The sequence below is a fragment of the Sapajus apella genome, unplaced genomic scaffold (assembly GCF_009761245.1).
Source record: "Sapajus apella isolate SASKATOON/1434 unplaced genomic scaffold, GSC_monkey_1.0 scaffold118, whole genome shotgun sequence".
Classification (NCBI taxonomy): Eukaryota; Metazoa; Chordata; class Mammalia; order Primates; family Cebidae; genus Sapajus; species Sapajus apella.
The window spans coordinates 1,194,405-1,213,295 of NW_022437058.1; the positions used below are offsets into that span (position 1 = coordinate 1,194,405).

The 18,891-nt window shown below is 51.2% G+C and overlaps 2 protein-coding genes across 21 annotated transcripts in view; one reads left to right on the forward strand and one right to left on the reverse strand.

Annotated features, from left to right (window-relative positions):
• SECISBP2 (SECIS binding protein 2) overlaps nt 1–5,054 on the forward strand; it is a 43,387-nt gene extending 38,333 nt beyond the window's left edge. For 5 of the 9 annotated variants that reach the window (XM_032260430.1, XM_032260431.1, XM_032260434.1 and 2 more), the window contains 3 exons: nt 2,779–2,933; nt 3,367–3,559; nt 4,136–4,425. In XM_032260430.1, the coding sequence (XP_032116321.1) occupies nt 2,779–2,933; nt 3,367–3,559; nt 4,136–4,239 (452 nt within the window). In that variant the 3' untranslated portion in view covers nt 4,240–4,425. Of the gene's footprint in view, nt 1–2,778; nt 2,934–3,366; nt 3,560–4,135 lie in introns of all 9 variants that reach the window. The other 4 variants (XM_032260428.1, XM_032260436.1, XM_032260433.1 and 1 more) reach the window with 1 other exon arrangement.
• A 1,200-nt stretch (nt 5,055–6,254) lies between these two features.
• Nucleotides 6,255–18,891, reverse strand: part of SEMA4D (semaphorin 4D) — a 127,636-nt gene continuing 114,999 nt past the window's right edge. For 8 of the 12 annotated variants that reach the window (XM_032260419.1, XM_032260421.1, XM_032260416.1 and 5 more), the window contains 3 exons: nt 9,109–9,318; nt 8,798–8,895; nt 6,923–7,829 (listed from right to left, as the gene is read on the reverse strand). Coding sequence is in view for 4 of the 12 variants with exons in the window: in XM_032260426.1 (XP_032116317.1) it covers nt 7,803–7,829; nt 8,798–8,895; nt 9,109–9,318 (335 nt within the window). In the remaining 8 variants the exon portion in view is untranslated. Of the gene's footprint in view, nt 7,830–8,797; nt 8,896–9,108; nt 9,319–12,535; nt 12,572–18,891 lie in introns of those variants that run through there. The other 4 variants (XM_032260426.1, XM_032260425.1, XM_032260424.1 and 1 more) reach the window with 2 other exon arrangements.

Sequence of the window (18,891 nt, forward strand, 5' to 3'; positions counted from 1 at the left end):
AACCCTCTCGAAATCCAAGTTCACAGACCCCAGCCAAGGGCCAACCTGGCAGGCAGGACTCAAGAGGACAGGAGTCAGGCCTGCTGTGTTGTTTCTACACACTGCTCAGATAACATTTCAGATTCACTCCCAGGAGCTGGAGTGGACACCAGGCAGAGACCTGCCAGTGAGAGACATGCATCTGACATTAGGGGGACTTCATATGTCTCCCCTAAAAAACTGAATGTAGATTTCACTATAATTATATCTAAGGAGCACAGAACACTCCACCCCACCTCTGCCCCATCTCCCCTTTTTCCAGCCCATCCAGAACTGGTTATTTTTCTTCAAAGTTTTATCCCAGGAGGCTGCCTCCTCATCACTTTACAAATGCTTTGGGTAGATCAGGGGCAGGGGGTGGGCAGAATAAGGGCTGTGAGCTTGGAAATTAATCTCCCAACCAACTAGATGCAGAATGAGTTCCCAGTTTCCACAGTATTGTAGGACGTGCATTGGAGAAGTTCCTGTCTTGAAATGAGAGGATTGATATGTAATTAGGTTCCAGGTAATACTAGGCTAATTGTAAACAGTTGTTTCTTACAGGTGTTCTATAAGGACTAGGTGAGTATCCTGTAGGGCAGGTGACTGGCCTGCAATGCTGTGTGCATTCGTAACTTGAAGGCATATGCTGTGCCTTCCTCCAGAGACCACTGTGTCTCCCCCCAGGGTGGGGAGGCGTGGGCATCCTCTTCAGGAGTTTTTATTAGCAGTTTTCTTATGAGGGAGGGTATCAGCATCAGGAGCTTGGCATTTTCTGTGAATTGTTCATGTTCATTGGCCATGTGCTTTTTTAGATTAATTTGTACCTTTTTCCTTTGAGTACGAGTTGCAAGTGCTTTTTCTGGTTTGTCAGTTACCAAAAAAAAAAAAAAAAAAAAAAAAAAATTGGCCATGCAGAGATGTTAAGTGTTATATATATTGGCATTTAATTTTTTTAATTGCATTTAGTTATTGTGTTATTTTTCAGCCTTTTCATTCCAGTATTTACAAGATTTGCTTTAAAAATTCTTTTTATCTCCTGGTTCCTTCATTTGTATATGTTTAGGTAGGATTTACTGTGGTCTAAGATGAACTGGATGAGCCCACCCAGTCCTCCAGGATCTTCTCCCTGACTAATCCAAAGTGCTGTTCTTCACGTACTGTTTCTATTAAACTCTGGTTGTGTCTTGTGTCCATTCTCTTTATCTGCATAACCTTGTTTACACTGTGGTACCTTTATAGTAAACTTTTATACCTGACCATGTTAGCCTGACATCTTTTTATATTTTTTCCATATTTTTTCTTTCTCAAAGAAATCCCATTTGTAGTAACTTACAGTATTTTAAAGCAGGGATCCCCAACTCCTGGTCTGCAGCCCTAGTATTGTCTGTGGCCTCTTAGGAACTGAGCTGCACAGCAGGAGGTGAGCAGTGGGCTCGTCAGCATTACTGCGTGAGCTCTGCCTCCTATGAGAGCAGCCCCAGCGTCGGATTCTTATAGGAGCGCAAGCTCTGTTATAAACTGCACATATGAGGGATGTGGGTTGCACACTCTTTATGAGAATCTAACTAATGCCTGATGATCTGAGGTGTAACAGTTTCATCCTGAAACCGTCTTCCCCTGTGGAAAAATTGTCTTCCAAGAAACCAGTCCCTGGTGCCAAAAAGGTTGGGGACCGCTGTCTTCAAGTGTTAGATTGTGAAGTTGACATTTCATCATTTTGGATCATTCTGTCCAGGAGCATAGGTGACTTTTCATTTGTTCACGTTTTCTGTGGCAGGGGTGGTTTAAAAGACAAAGTCTTGTTCCGTTGCCCAGGCTGGAATGCAGTGGCATGATCATGGCTCATTGCAGCCTTGAACCCCTGGGCTCAAGTGATTGAGCTTGCCTCAGCTTCCTCAGTAGATGGACTACAGGCACTTACCATCACACTGGGCAGATTTTTTTTTTTTTAATTTTTTTGGTGGAGATGGGATCTTACTATGTTGCCCAGGCTAATGTTTTCTTTAGCAGCATGTTGACGTTGTCTGTAACTCTTTCATGTTTCTTGAAAAATTCATTCCTACCCACTTGTGTTGTAAATGGAGTCATCTCTTTGATTACATACGCCAGCTGGCTGCTGTGTGAGTGTATAGAGACTTGTGTCAAAGCCCTTTATTTATTTCTCATGCTGTTAGGAGTACTTCTCAGGTGCTGTTGGGTTTCACGTGGCCAGGTGCATCACCTGCACACAGTGCTCATTTCACCTCATTCCTCTTCCTGGTGCATCAGCCTTGACTGATCCCTGTCCCAGAAGCATAGTCAGGGAATAGAGGGTGACACACCTGTGCCTTGACCAGGGGTACAGTGTAGAGTAAGGAACTTTAACCTTTCTGTGCCTCTGGTTCTTCATCTGTCAGTGAGAACACAAGCATCTCTCTGCCTTTTGGGATTTGGGGGAGGACACAGGAGCTAATAGGTGTGAAGCAGTTAGTTGATCAGTGGCCTGGCATGTGGTAAGTTTCAGTAACACTAACAAACAGTTGACCTTTCCTGTTAAGACAATTCCAGCTGTGTGTTTTCTTTCCATGTTTTCCCATATTTTTGGAGAGTTGATTCTTCATGTGGCTGCAGCTTGCTCTCCCCTGGTATTTTCAGGGAGCTTCTACCTTGGGTGTAAAATCATAGGTGTGTTGCTAAGAAAAAGCCCTTTGTAACCAGTATTAATACCACACTCCATATGACGTGTCTTCCTGTCATCTTTCATTGTACTTTGACCAGGTGGGCTGGATGACACGTTGCACACAATTATTGATTACGCCTGTGAGCAGAACATTCCCTTTGTGTTTGCTCTCAACCGCAAAGCTCTGGGGCGCAGTTTGAACAAGGCAGTTCCTGTCAGCGTGGTGGGGATCTTCAGCTACGATGGGGCCCAGGTGAGCACACAGGGCACAGGCCTCCTCAGTCACTGCCCATGGGAGGAAGTAGGGCAGGTGGCCAGTGTGGGCTCACCCACAGAGCAATCCCAGAACTTCTGGTAGGCTGATATTGAGGAGAAGCCACCATTGAGGCAGAACCTTCTTATAAAAAGGTAGCATTTATCTCTTTGACAGCTTGAGGTGTCTGGTTCTGAATTGAGCTCTGATCTGGGCTTCCTGCCGGCATAGTGGCACCTCAGGCAGGCCCAAGAAATTGGCTTAGCCCACTCTTCCCTCTGGGGCAGCATCCCTGGTACTCATCCACAAGCATGGGGTCCACATTGCCCTGTGTCACCCCTGCTTCTCTCTGGAGAGTGCCATTGCTGAGTTTGAGGGGACCTGTATCCTCTGTAGCTGGGATATTACCTGTGTGCTCTCACTTGTGCCCAAGGATCAGTTCCACAAGATGGTTGAGCTGACAATGGCGGCCCGACAGGCATACAAGACCATGCTGGAGAATGTGCAGCAGGAGCTGGCGGGAGAGCCCAGGCCTCAGGCACCTCTCAGCCCACCCACACAGGACCCCAGCTGCCCTGCAGAAGACGGCCCCCCAGCCCTGACAGAAAAAGAAGAGCCACACTACAGTGAGTGCCTAAGGGAGAGTCATGTCAGGTTGAGTGTCCTCCAGGTTACTTACTGACTTTAATTAGAGTCCCCAGAAGAGCAGCTTGACCATTGATGCTGCAAGAACAGCTGAGTAGCAGGGCCCAGTAAGTCCAGCTGAGACTGGCTGTAATAACGCGTGGTAAATCCAGCCCATTTCCTAAGAGGTATTATCAGACTTTTGAAGTTGGAAGGACTTGTCACTGACTGTCTCAGACTTCAAGTCAGATGTCTCCTGACAGTGGGTAGCCTTAAGGATGGCTGTACCCAAGAGAAGCTTGGAAGGTCAAGTAGAGGTTCAGTCCTCTCCTAGCCTACCCACACAAGGCCCTAGCTACCCTGGATTGCCCGCCCTCACTAGCCAGCTTCTGCTCAGTAAGGGGCAGTCCCGGCCCCGCAGGCTGAGAACAGTGGTAGAATGCCTGCTAGGGCACCTCTGAGCACTGTGACTGCCGGGCAGTGGCCACAAGCTCCCTCGCCCATGCTGCTGGTTTTCTGACAGGAATTTTCCACCTTGTTGATGGCTATTCCACACTCGTGCTGTTTTCTCATTTTAGTTGAAATCTGGAAAAAACATCTGGAAGCATACAGTCGATGTGCCCTGGAGCTAGAAGAATCCTTGGAGGCTTCAACCTCTCAAATGATGAATATGAATTTATGAGAGTTTTTGCCTTGTCTGTATTTTGGGTAAGGAGGGGAGGTCTGAAAAATACTTTGAGGCTTTTTCTTCTCAGTTTTTCATGACAACATAATTTGTGTAACTGTTAAATCTGGAAATTGATCAGCATTAAAGGATACATGAAGTGGTGTCTGCAGGCCTTGAATGCTGCAGAGCCTGTCAAAGGTCGCTCAGATGCACAGGTGGTAATCTTCTCTAAAAAGCCTGGTGATACAGCCCTGGCTTTCTGAGCACACTGTGGATCTGGCAAATACTGGAAAATGTGATATTTAGAATACTTTGGCTGCTAAAGAAACTTCCTCTCCATTGTGGAATAACTGAGCCAAGTGAGTGAGTTTGTGGAAAGCAGGTGCCAAGCTCCTGCCTGCTGGAGGTGGTCATAGAGGGCCATTCCCACCCGGCAACAGCACCATCCTACAGGGAGCTACTTGGCAGAGGGATGCAGGGCTGCTGGCATCAGAGCAAGAGGGCTATGGGAAAGAGCCCTTTCTCAGGGGATGTAGCTTTTTTTAACGATTTGGGGACACTTGGGGGATTTGCTAAAATGAGCCTCAGAAGGAAAATTGTTTTTCTAACCTGTGACTTTTTGACATGAATTATTCCTTTGTCTTTATTTTTCAAGGAAACAATGTGTATTAAAGTACCTAGATTTGTTTGATAATCAACAAATCTTTCCTTTAAATGAGCATATTCTGAACGTGGTTTCTGTCTTAGAGGCCAGGAGGACAGAGTTTACTTTCATATTTTCCCTGTAAGTAAGAGGGCTTATTTATTTTAAATAAAGAGTAATTATTACATTTTGGTTCAGACTCTGGTGATTTTAGCCTATCCGTGGTCTCTGTCTTACTTGATCATTCCTATGTCTTAATTTATCCCTTTTGGACAGTCTGGGCCCTGAAGTAAAGGGGGCCACATAGGGCAGGGGGGGTTCTGCTATCCCTAGCACTCTTAGGTCTGGAAGTGGTGATTATCAAAACCTCCAACCCTGCACAGACCTGCTAGAACCAGATCCTGGCTCAGTCCCGACCTGCGCTTGCGTTCTTTTTACCACAGCTAATGGCAGGAAAGAATTTTCATTGCTTTTTGCTTGTCATGTGAGCAGGTTATTGTTTTGGCTTTGAAAGTGCTCTTAGCTGAATTCAGTCATGCCAATATTGTACCTCTGAGAAGTGGCCTGTGATGAGCAAATAAAATTGGAATAATGAGTCAGAAATGGCATGCTATGGGCAGGGGCTGGAAATGTGACCAGAGGTTGGTGTATGAAGCACCGTCTGCCCTGTCATCTATGGAGGTCACAGGGACCAGCGTGAGCTCTGCTGTTCTCTACACATTCTGAGCTGGTAAGACATGGGAAGTGTGGTCAGCCAGGCCATCAGCAGTCCTAAGCTGCGAGTCATCGCCACTCATTTCTCTTTCAGGGCAGTCAGTGGGGCCAGCAGGAAGGGAGAGGTCTTTTCTGCCTCCTCATCAGTAGGTAGCAAATCAGTCGTGGTAAGTTGGAAAATAGGAGATTATTTGAGAATAAAAGTTCCAAAATTAATTTGTGGGGAAAAAAAATAAAATAGCCTATCAGCTGCACTCAGCAGCTAGTGTTTTAAATTTGATAAATCAAAAAAATTAAGGATCTCTACTAGATGAATTCCTTTGCTCAAAGCCCCTTTTTGGAGGTTTCTAGGTCTGTGACATTTGTGTTGCTAATCTAAAGATGAAAGCAGCTTAAACAGAGTAGGTAGGCCTTTAAACATTTCATGCAGCTGCCGAGAGCTTTATTTCTCCTGGGAGTTAACCAAACTCATCACGTTTTTGCCTGGTGATGCTATCATTTTCTTGTCAGTGAAGAACTCCAGCTGAGGCCACTGCAACAGGTGATTTCAGCTCCCTCAGCGTGCAGATGGTGCCGCATGAACACACAGCTCTGGGCCAGGGGAGCCAAGTACAGTCACTTAACAATGTACAACTCTATTTTTATTTTTTCCAGCAGAGCAAAGACTCAAAAATTCATTCTCATAACTACATTTCCCACTCCACGTTACAAAATCTTCAAGTATGTAATTATTTTGTTAAGTGTGAAAGTGCTCAAAATCCAGACTTCAGAAGATACAGAAAACAGCACGAAGAATATAAGCCCAAAGCCCACAGCATTTCACTCAGCAGTTTATAGTGGCTGGAGCCAGACCCAGAGCAAGAACCACAGTAAGCTAATGGGTATTTTATAGGAAAACTTCAGGTTGTGAGTATGTGATGGTTCTGTGAACCAGACTGGCATCCTTAGCTAGATGGGCAAGCACACACCTCGGAGGCGGCTGGGCCTCTCGACTCGGGATGCGGAGGGAGAACATGTGGAGGGCGTCTCCAGCATCTTCAGGACACCTCTGTTGTGATGAATCCTGAAGGAATTGGCAGGTGATGTATGCTGATCCTACACGGGATGTTACAGACCTTGTCCGGCTCCAGAAAGAAGGGATGCAAAACAGGCCATTGTCACAGTGCTAGTACAAAGACACTGAGTATTTGCTAGGATCACCAGAGGGGTGCGGCTTGACTTGTAACAGAGGCTTTGGTTTTATGACAGACATGAAAACTGCCATTCCACAGACAAGAAGAGACGTGTGTATAAGATTAAAGGCTGAGCAGCTTTAGGACAAGTTCACACACACAGTGACAGAGTCTTCAGAGATACAGCTTTAATAATTAGAGACTTGAAAAGCAGGTAGAACAAAACATCAGACTCATTCCATTGTCAAGAAATTTAACGTGGCACCAGGAGATTTGCATAATTGACCTGTTTGGCTTTCTGCGTCAAGCTCAGGGTCTTGCAGAAGCTGAGTATTGACAGGGGATACACTCAGAGGCATGAACTGCAGCGCTTGATAAAATAGAGCCCAGTATTTTGAGGTTAGTGGAGAAAACACAATGACTTGACAGATGCACTCCCAGATCGCATCTCATAGTCACTCAAGGTTTAAAGCAAGGTATTTTTGTATGAAGTCTCACCTTCTCTTGTCCTGGTCATGCATCTTAGAGTTCCTTGGCTAAGTCTGCAGGTGGGAGAAGCGGCAGGCTTGATCTGCATCAATAAAAGCAGCGATCTGCGCTGGCCATGCTAACCCTGTTGACTCTTAGGGATGGGGGTGCTCTGTAAAGGGGTCACTAGGGCAGTGTAAGATTGGCCTTCAGAGCCTGCTGCCTGTCCCTTAGAGGAGTCTGCACACACACAACTTGTTTTAGTTCAAGAGAGCGGCTGTCGAAGCCTGTCAGCCATCCTAGCTACCTGCCTGTGCCAGACAGAACGTCCTGTCCCAGGTAAGCAACTTATTTTTTAAGTCTTGGTTCCTGTCACAGGCTCGCTCGGGTCCAGTGCATCTCCACTGTCCTGCCTTTGGGAGGTACCCGTCAGGCGGTGGCCCAATGGCTGTGTTTGGAGCAGGCTTAGGTAAGATGGCTCACTGCTGTGGGGTCCCAGGCCTTCTCCAGGGGTGGCTGTGGTCAGTGGCGGCAGGGTCTGCTTGGGGTCGAGGTTGGTGTCGGGGTCTGCTTCCTGGTGGCTACAAGGTGTCCTTGCTACAGCTTTCCTGAAAGAACAATGTGGTCTTTGAATCCTTGTTGGAACAGATGGGCCTTTCCTGCTCTGCAGCCCAGTCTGTTTCGTAGCCCATCCCAGGCAGAGCACTCAAGGTCCCAGCCCCCTGTTGTGGTGTCCCTCCTTAGTGTCTAAAGATCCAAATAGCAGGAGTGGTTCTCATATACGACAGGAAGGCAGGGCGGCAACGCATTCGCCCAACTCCCAGGTGGTCCTGAGAGGGAGAAGGGCTGGAGAGGGAACCTGTGTGTGCTCAAGTGCAGAGGATCAGCTGCAAATGCTCAGCGTTTGGTGGTAACCGTTCAGGGGATCTGCTGGCAGCCACGTAAAGCACATACTTTAACACACTCATCGAGGCAGCTGCAGACCCCACGGCCGGGTGCTAGCACACACAGTGATGAATCCCTGCCTTTGTCTTCTGGATTGGCTACTTGGGAGCCAGGGCTGGACAACTGTCTCCGTAGGGGAAGCCCTGTCGAGGGAGCCTCTGCTCCGCTGCTTGCAACTTCCGTGCTGTAGCCCAGGGCTTAGCTCAGGAAACCACTCCCCGCACCTCCAGCAGGTGCCGCAGGTGAGGTACCCAGCTAGGAGCCACCTGGAGAGTCCTCCACCTGTCCAGGTTTCCTGCTCTCCTCAAAGTACTGACTGGTCGAGTGTTCTGTCCAGGGCATGCAGTGGCTGTGGAGGCCCATCTAACCAGACACCCCTGCCCGTGAGTCCCTCCCAGTCTCACCTCCAGTCTCCTTTAAGGGCTGGGGCCAGATGCCCCTTGATCTGCTGGAGCATCAGCAACAAGACATGGGATTTCCCCATGCAGAGCTGCAGGTTTCATAAAGCAAACTGCTCCGGGGCTAAGGGGAGCAAGTGGAGTCCATGCAAATGGGGCCCTTGAAAGATGGAGGTGGCAGGGGCACTGGCCCAGCTCCAGCCCCCTTTCTTTGCCCAGCTGCAGCCACGTACCCACGCCTTCCTCCAGCTCTGCATCATCCGGTCGTGCTCCCCAGCCACAGCCCTCCAGGCGGAGAGCTCTCTGGTCCACTTCTCCTGGTGGGTCGCTTCTGGAAGACAAGCAGGGTCCCCAGATCACAGTTCTGCGGGCATTTACAGCACCCTTAATGCCCACTGGCCACCTTTCTCAGTGGAAAGCCAATAAATCCCAAACCCAAAATGCTACCGTGCAAGCATACTTTTACAGCATGTTTTTTTTCACTACCATTGTAAATAGTGAAAAATCACCTAAAAGGGTTGCAGTGAGCATGGGGATCACTTACCAGGTCTCATCACAGCAACCTGCACCTTCGAAGTCTTGTTCCCTGCTGAGGAGAGGACAGAGCAGCGATATTCAGCGCTTTCCCGGATGGCGTCCTGCAGCCAGCTGAGCGCATGGGCCCTGCCGTCGGGCAGTGCATGGGTCTGCACAGGGACACAGGTCTCCAGAGCTCGCCCATTCTTCTCCCAGACAAAGCGGATGTCTGCAGGACCTGGGGGCACAGACAGTTTCCACTTCTGAGTCCACATTTAGGACTCAAAGAAGCTACCCCAGGAGGGGATAAGGGGTTACCTCTTTTGTCCCAGCTGGACTCGAGGTGACTTGGGACAACTCCCAATTCAGTCCCTCAGATTCCCCTGCAGGCGGCTTCCCCATGGCCAGTGGGAGCCTTGGCCTTGGTCCCCATCCTGTGGACTTCCTGCTCTTTGACCTTAAATGCCATTTTTCAAAGCACACCTGTGTGGCCTGTCCCCCCCATGACTCCCTTTCTCCCAGCACTGTGCCGGTTTCCTGCAGAATGGTTCTGGGTCTTGGAACAGCACCCCACCTCACCCTGGCCCTGCTGCCACTCTCATGTCCTATGACCACATGAACAGAGACATCCCAAAGGCCCTGCCATCCCCAGGCCACAGCACAGAGGCCCAGAGGTTGGCCAGCTGTGTGCGGAGGGGGATGGGCCAGAGTGGGGACCATGAGAGCCTCTCTCTCCAAGTGAGATACTGGAACCTGGGGCGGGCTTGGAGGGGAGCAGACACCACAGGGGGCTGGAGAGCTCAGACCCTGGCAAGGGCTGGGCCTTGCAGAGTTACACTGGGACCACCGAGTGCAGCATATCCAGGATGGGCTTCCAGCCTCGAGCATGGACCCTGGGCCCGACATTGGCCACTTCTCCCACAAACCTCTCTTGTTACTGTCTGGGCTTTTGATCTTAATTACTTATTGAAAAAAGTAGGGGGGCCAATTACTTCACATACTCTCAGTCTGTCTCACCCTGTCAGGGTGCAGCCTGGCTGGCCTCAGCTTGTCTGAGGGACAGATCAGGAGGGTGGGCGAGGCAGGGATGTTCCCCTGTGGCCCAGGCTGCCTCACCTGGGGAGGCTGGCCTCGTTCCAGGGCAAAAAGGCTGCACAGCCGACCCTGAGGGCTACCCCCAGACCCCATATTTGTTCCAGGTGGCTGGGGTGGGGCCGTGAAAACCAGAGTGTTGAGGGGGCCCACAAGCAAGGTCTGGTCAGCAGGTCACTCCCAGCCTTCCTTCTTGGTGAAGTTTCTTGGCCCTCCAGGGGCTGCTGGCCATGTTGGGACAGGCTCAACTCCCTGTCCCTTACTGAAGGAAAAACAAGCACATCCACTTTGATCTGCTTCCCACACTGGCTTCCACTCAAATACAGAAAAGAGTGAGGGGGCTGCGTTCCCTAAGCTCCAGCCCCAGAGTGTGCAGATGCTGGAGCTGAGTTGGGATGACGAGGAGGGCCAGGCCAGGCCCTGGAGGGCAGGCGAGGGGGTGCAGGTGCCCTTCTGTCCCTGACGCTCCCGCTCGTGGTGGGCTGGGTAGGCCGGCCAGCCCGCGCTGCTGCTTCTGGCTCCCGTAGGTGCAGCCTTCATCAGGGCAGGCACCCCAGCAGCGTGGACTGGGTTGATAGCCTCCTACCTCCCGCCCAGCGACCTGGCTCCCTGACCTGCACCTGCCCTTCCTTGAGACCCACCAAGGCCCCCAAGTGGGCCATGAGCCACCTAGACCAGCGGTGGCCCTGGCCTCCTCTTGACCATGACACCTCATAAGAATTAGTCTTTAGAAGTTAAATTTGCCCTAGATGCCCATCAACCTGGGAATGACGAAATGTGGCTTCATGGAGACCATTCAGCAGTGAAGAGGAAGGAGTCCAGAACACTAAGCAGGAAAAACAAATTCCAGAGCCAAAGAAGTCAAAAGTGCCTGCACACACACACACACACACACACAAACTGGCCTCGTTCGCAAGTGTCGGGGGAGGAGTGTGTCCAGATACAGGTGCTAAATAGTGTGAGGGACCCATGCTCCCCTCCCTGGGGAGGACAGTTGTGGCCAGGGAGCTTTTCATTTCTCTAGCACGTGCTGGATTTTTGAAAAGAAGGGATCGCCAGTTAAGGTGACTTTAGTATTAGATTTTCCCTGCTTTACTGACTGTAGCATCTACTCACCTTTGTCCAGTCTCTTGGTCAACAATTCCCCACTGTCCATGATCATCAGAGAGTGTTCCTCCCAAGGGCTTGACCAAGCTCAGACCTTTTAGCTCAACAGTCCTAGGAATGAGTCCCAAGGTAATGACCGGCCGAGTGAAGCCGTGTTTCTATCAGTGAGGAGTTGGGAAATGTCCAAGAAGTAGGTCACAAGTCATTCATTCCAAGTCTCATCGAAGAATATTCAGCAATACAGAAAAATACTATTAAGTGAAAGAATATCTAGGAGTATATGTGCATATATGTATACACACGTACACGTGTGCATGTAGATACAGTCATGTATATGCACACAGAAATGGCCTAAAAATGGCCAGGATGCTGGTGGTAACTATCTCTGGATGGTCAAATTTGGGATTGTTTAAATTTTTTTCTTTATACTTTCCTGGAGTTTACAAATTTACAACAAACAAGCATTGCTTTTATAATAGTAACAATAAAAAAAAGTGTTATTTTGAAGGAAACATTCCATGAACTCAAGGAAATTCAGAAGGTGCTCCAAAACTCTTTTGCATGGCGGCCCATCTGCCCCTGGCCTGGCAGATGTGGACAGGTTTGGTTTTTGTGCAGAAAAAAACAAAACAAAACAAAACACTTAACACTCTATAATTTGTTTTTTCCCACTCAAAATGTTTTGGACTCTAGCCACAGATAACTCCACATATCTATCTACAAACACAAGTCCATGTTACATACACGTACAAACATGTCTCTACATCTAGATGCCCATCAACTGGGAAATAGATATTCCCTTCCCCAGCCCATGGGCATCCGGGTAAAACCTCACTTTAAGAAACAGATTTTTTTGAGGTGTTGTAATCAAGTAACGCTTTTCTTTGAACAGACAGTGAAGTGAGTTCTATAAAAGCCTAGTCTCCCCCCTCACATGCTGGCACCACCCAGTGGTGACCTGCACCAAGAACCACCCAGGGAACTGGAGCCACTGAGTCACTGGAGCCTCTAGAAGGGTCTCATGACCAAGCCTTTGAGACTAAGAATCTGGATAGCCTGAGCTGGACTGGACGCGTCACCCAAAGTCCCATCATGGGACCACTGACTGCAAAACCTTCCAAAGATCTACACTTTCGGGGTGGGAGTAGAAACAGGCACCTGTGCTCACCACCGCTGGCATGAGGCATCAGTAAATACCATTTAAATCTGTGTTTGATCATCATAAGACATTAAAGATGTTTTTAAAAAGTACTTACGTTCCGTGTATTCCTTTTTAAACTATCCAACTCTTTCTGAATGCATGAGAGAGAGGGAAAGTGAGAGTTAACATCAGTGTGCAAGGCCACCCCATCAGCACTGCACCCTCAGCGGGACAGGGCAGCCACAACCCAAGTCTGTCCCCCGGAGGCCTGCTCGGGAGCTCCTGGAATGCTGGGCCGCCAGTGGGGAGCTGTCTTCCACCTCCCAGCAGGGCCCCCCAGAAACACTGCTGGTTTCTTGCTCGGGCCAGTGCTCCAAGCCCCCTAATCATCCAACCCTGTTACCTCAAGAGAGAGGCCAGGCTGGGGTCCTACTCCCAGATCACCCCCTTGGCCTCTGTTGATGGGAACAAGAGACTAGTCTGATGCTGTGGGGCTCAGCAGCCACCAACCTGCATGTGCCTTGGCTCTTCCCAGTGGCTAGTCAGGGGACACTGGTCGTGCTCTCAAAGAAGGGAAATTGTCCTGGCTTGGAAGATCTCAGGTAGAGGTCCTGAGATGGATGCTGCCTCCTGCCCCTGGCTGTCGCTGTGACCAGTACTTTTAGAGAATTAGCTTAAGTTGGAGGCAAATAAACTTTAACTGCTGCGGCAGATGCTATAGGTAACGATCTTTGTCTTACAGCCGAGACTGTTGTGAGAAGACTAGTCACCTTGGTGTGAGCAAGGGCCAGGTTTATCCACCAAGGCTGGGTTTATTACGTCCACTCAGGAGTCCAGGGAGGCTGCCAGCGGCCTGGGCTGCAGCACTCACCTCAGCCTGTGCTGGGGCACCTCCCACCTGCTCACTCCCACCCCAAGCCTCTAACAGGGCCGGCTGGTTCCAGGTCCACCATGGCTTCAGAGCTTTATGGATGTGATCACGAAAGTGGAGCTGATTCTACCCTGTGACAAACCAGGTGCCCTCTTAGCAGTGGCCTTGCCCTGAGGAGGGCCTGGAGGGGTGGTCAGTCATCTATCCAGTGACTGAGGCCCATCCTGGCAAGTGCCCCAGGGCTGTCCCCTGCAGCACTCTGTGTCCTCCCGGCATCCCTACTGCACGTGGCCCACTCTGACCTCAGGGCTGACCACTTCGGGGCCAGCCCATCTCCCACACTCATGTCCAAGTAGCGTTCCTGTAGCTAGTGGGGCAGCCAGGCACATCCCCAGAGGGGCCATTTCTCTATACCCAGTGCTGGCCACTGGCCGTCATGTCCTTCTGTGATGGGACTCCCGGCTTGTTCCTGCCTGCACCTGCTGCCCAGGCCTCATTCTGACACCCGTACCCAGCCTCTTTCCCTGAGCATCCCACTGCTTCCCCAGCCCATCTCTGCTCTCTCCTTGGGGCAGGGTCTCTTCTAATCCTGGGCTTGGGTCCCTGGCCCCTCCTCCCTCCCAGACTCTGGGGACCCTTCTGGAGACAAGGACCATCCAGCCAGGGGTATGCCCCAAGGCTCTGCTGGTCATCCCTTCTATCCTCTCTCCAAGTCACAGAGTAGCCAGGGGCCCCAAGAGGAGGGAGTGGGGAGTGAGACCCCTGCCATAAAGGCAGCAATTCTGACAGCTCCCTCCTCTGAGTCCTCCTCTTCCTGTCAGTCACCAGGGCGACACAGCCTAACGTTTTGCTCAGGTACGCTCTGACCACCCAGGGCATTGGACCAGCCCCAGTGCTTCTGGAATGCCCCTGTTCATGCCTGCCATTTACTGGCCAAGCCGGCTTATCAATGTGAGCAGGAATCCTTCTCTGCAAAGGGACCTGAGCGAGTACCACCACTGAGGCACCTGCAGGCATTGCCTGGCTCCACGGGGGCTTGTGGGAAGGCACCACTGAGGCACCGAGGGCATTTCCAGACCCCAGGTAACCAGAGAGCTGTTCTGTAAAGGTACATGGAATTATCACAGATAACAGAAGACACGTGCACAGCTTCTGGCAAAGCTGCCTCATCTAACATGCTAAGGACCTCAGAGCACAGGAAGGTGATGGCACTGCCTTGTCCTGGCTGGCAAGGGTGGCTGGCCCAACATACAAGGTCAACTAATTCCCAAGATGGCCGTGGCCTTTCAGGAGAGTCTGAACCAAAGGGAAATGTCACAGAGCAGCTGGAACACACACATGCGTGCCAACAAGCCACTGTGGCCACTAGGAATGGGGACCCTCTCCAGACCCTGTGGCCCCTAAGAGGCCCAAGGGTGCCTTCGGCTGATGCCCTCTGATGCCAGTGGTTCCAAGGGCTCTTACTTCTAACACTGTAGTCAAAACTAAAAGGCCGTCCCAAATCCAAATATCCAAATGCTGCCTGAAGTATGGGGGAGCCATTGGTAGCTTTGAAAATGACACAGGTCTAAACTTGATATGGAAGAGAGTCCCGGCAGGGGTGAGGGCAGGGCCCTGACAGAGTGAAGATGGAGCTTTGGTTAAAAAATTCTATCAATCTCTTTATGTGGTGTATGTTAACGTACAAGCGCAAGATTTGTATGTGCATGTATACACACCCACACCACCGTTCACCTCCATCAGTCCTTCCGTACGCATGCCAGATTTGTATGTGCATGTATACACACCCACGCCACCGTTCACCTCCATCAGTCCTTCCGTACGCATGCCAGATTTGTATGTGCATGCATACACACCCACTCACCGTTCACCTCCATCAGTCCTTCCGTACGCATGCCAGATTTGTATGTGCATGCATACACACCCACTCACCGTTCACCTCCATCAATCCTTCCGTACGCATGCCAGATTTGTATGTGCATGTATACACACCCACGCCACCATTCATCTCCATCAATCCTTCCGTATGCATGCCAGACATGCTATGTGCTGACCCAGGGGTGGGGGGTCATTTTTCACCCATCTGCAGTCCCAGTGATCCATGAGGAAACTGGGTTCATCAGTTCAGAGGAGCAGAGCTTGGCCGCATGCTAACTTTGTTCCTTCAGCTCCAGCCCGCTTTCCTTCCTTGTCAATACACAAGCTCTCCATTTCCATGGGGTTGCATCCCAATAAAGCCACTGTGAGTTGAAATGATCCTAAGTCAACAATGCGTGTGTGTGTGTGGTTGTGTATCTGTGAACATGGCTGTGTGTGGGTAGCGTGCATTTGTCTATGTGGTGTGTATGTGGTATATGTGCTTTGGTGTCTACATTATGTGTGGTGGTGTGTGCATGTCAACAGTGGTATGTTTGGTGTTTGGGTGATGTGTATGGTATGCTGCGCTGTGTGTGGTGCATGTGTGAGTGGCTGTGTTTGGTATGGTGTATATGGGAATAGTTGTGTTTTAGGTGTGGTGTGCAGTGTGTATGCTGTGTTGATATGTGTGCACATGTGTAGTGTGCATGGTCTGTGTGGTGTTTGTGTGGTGTGTGTGATTTGGTGTACATGATGTGTTTTGTGCTGTGCATTTATTGTGTGCACCATGTGGTATGTGTGTGTGTGGTGGACATGATTGTGTTTGTGGTGTGGGTGTCTGTTATGTAATTTGTGATGTATGTTGTGAAACGTGTCGTGTGGTGTGGACTGTGGTGTGTGTGGTGTGTTTGTGGTGTGTGTGACTGGTGTATGTGGTATGTAGGTGATGTGTGTCTGTTGTGTGTGTTGTGTGGAGGGGGTACAGTATAGTGTGTGTGGTGCTAGTGTGTGGTATATGAATATGTGCGGTGTGTGCGGTATAGGTGGCATAATGTGTGTAGCTTGTGTGTGTGGGGGGTGTTGTGTGTGGAGTGGTGTGTGTGTGGGGGGGTGTGGTGTGTATCCACAGCGTGCTGTGTGGCTGGTATTGGGCATTTATGTCTGGGGTGTGGTATCTATCTGGGGTGTGGTGTACATCTAAGGTAAAGTGTGAATCTGGGGTGTGGTGTGAATCTGGGGTGTGGTGTGAATCTGGGGTGTGGTATATCTGCGGTGTGGTATGTATCTGTGGTGTGGTATGGTGTGTGTATGGGGGGGGTGTGGTATGTGTCTAGGGTGTGCTGTGTGGCAGGTATTGGGTACATGTGTCTGGGGTGTGGTATGTATCTGGGGTGTGGTGTGTGTGGGGTGTGGTATGTATCTGGGTGTGGTATGTGTCTGGGTGTGGTGTGTGTCCGGGATAGGACGTGTATCTGGGGTGGGGGGCTATGTGTCTGGGGTGTGTGTGTGTGTCTGGGGTGTGTGTGTGTCTGGGATATGTGTGTGTGTGTCTGGGGTATGTGTGTGTGTGTCTGGGGTGTGTGTGTGTGTGTCTGGGGTGTGTGTGTTTGAGGTGTGTGTCTGGGGTGTGTGTGTGTGTCTGGGGTGTGTGTGTGTGTCCCTGCCCATCCTTCACGGCTGGCACCAGGGTAACTATAGTAAACACGCATTGTTAGTCGCATGACAGCAATCCGTCCCAGGGCCAGCGTGGTGCAGGATGGCTGTGCAGCAGCTGTGAATGCTCTCAAGGCCGCTGCCAAGGTCACTGTCCCTCCTGTGCAGCCACAGTGCACACTGAGGCAGGTGGCCGCTCCTAGCTGCTCTGGGCCCTGCTGGTGCACTCAGAACCCAGGACTCAGGATTGCCAGGCAAGCAGTTCCCAGGGCACGGGCCCCAAGGAAGTGCAGTCCTGACCTGCTCACCTCCTTTGTCACTGAGCCCAGGGACTATGCTTGGGGGTGACACCTTGTGCCATCTCACCTGAGCATTGCAAAGGCATGGTTCCCACCATGACACCTCGGGGTGTCATAACCTCTTTTCTCAGGACCGTCCCAATCTGCCCCAGGGACAAGGTTGGCCTGTTCCGGGGGCTGTTGGGGGAGGGGAGGCATCAGTGGATCTTTTGTATCATCTTCCATTGATAATTCCCCTTCCCAGAGGGAAGAACCGTGGTGGAGAGGGGAAGAAATGTGTCTAGGTGGAGAGGGGCACTGGCAGCCAATCTCCCACCCCAGCTCCTGACATGGGCCCACAGGTGTGGCCCTGTCCCTCCTTTGGATGGGCGGCAAGGCCCCTGGGTGCAGGACAAGAGTGGACCTCCACCCCACCATCAGGCCCCAAGCCCTCCCATCTGCAGGACACAGGGCTCTGCACTACTCTGCCCATGTGGCTCCATCACCTCCACTGCACCCCACGCTGGGCCCTTGTGACCTGGCCACCTCTGCACACACCATGGGCTGCGTGTGGTAGACCCCCCCCGATTCCCTTTGAGGGAGCGCTTTGGTCTCAAAGGGCCCCCATCTTTCCTGGATGGCCCAGTCCACGGGGCCACCTTCTGAGCACTGGCCAACAGTGTGTCAGGGCAGGTGGGGACGTCTCCTGGGTGACACATGGGTGGGCCTCCACCAGCTCTGGGGCACACCCAGTCCCCATGTGCAACCCTGACCACCTGGCCTTCCATCAGTCAGCCCCCTCTGGGGGGTGAGATGCTCCCCAAGACACAGGGTCACCCAGCAAAGCTGGGGGCACCAGGACACAGCAGGGAGAACGGAAGATGCCATGGATATCCTCTAAGTTTCATATTCTAAAAACACTTTGCTAGCCCTTCAATCAGGTAGCCCCCAAACCACTGTGACAACTACCGTGAAAACAGCTGTTACAGGAAAGAAAAACCCAGCCAAGTTCCAAAGCAGCCCTGCCCTGGGTGGCTGGGGGAGGACACAGAAGGAAGCGGCAGGCCTGGGCCTTGAGCACATTGTAATGCCATCTCCAGGCCCTGGGCCTCACCTGGAATCGTTCATTCCTGGCCCACAGGGCAGAAGATGGCACTCACTCTCCTCAGGAAAGTCTTTGGGACCTGCAAGCCACACAGTGGCCTCTGCCACAGGAAGCATTTGCAGACCCCAACAGAACCCTGGATCCTATTCTGGGGAGATTCACAACCACGGCCCTCTGAGCTCATGGCATGCCCATGATGCCCTGGCCTCAGGCCACCCTGGAAAGGGCAGAAGCCACTCTCTCCGAAGCTGGTTCTCTATGGGGAGGTCTCACAGTCCTCACAGGCTGTGGCCTCAGTGGAACAAGGGAACGGGAAGGTCCCAGGTGGGGCCAAATGCCTCTGGAGAGCAAGACCACGTGAAAAGGGGTGGCAGAGGGCTGGAGGCCTGAGTTCCCAACCTGTTCAGTCCTTCCTGAGCGCTGGGAAAGTGCCCCGCTACTCTCTCAGCTCCCCCACCCTCTACACACTGCTCCTGGCCACGCTGCTGCAAGCCCATGGCTATATTCACCAGATCTGATCTGTGGCTGCCAGGTTTCTGTGAGGTCTGCCCACGGGAGGCATTGATAGGAGACAGGAAGTCAGAAGGAAGAAGCGTTTCGTGGCTTCTCATGGGACCTCCAGCAGTGGTGAAGGCATCGTGGCGGGCAGGGGTACAGCAAGTAAGACCGAGTAACAGTGTTTGACATTTCGCTCTTCCTGCCCACTG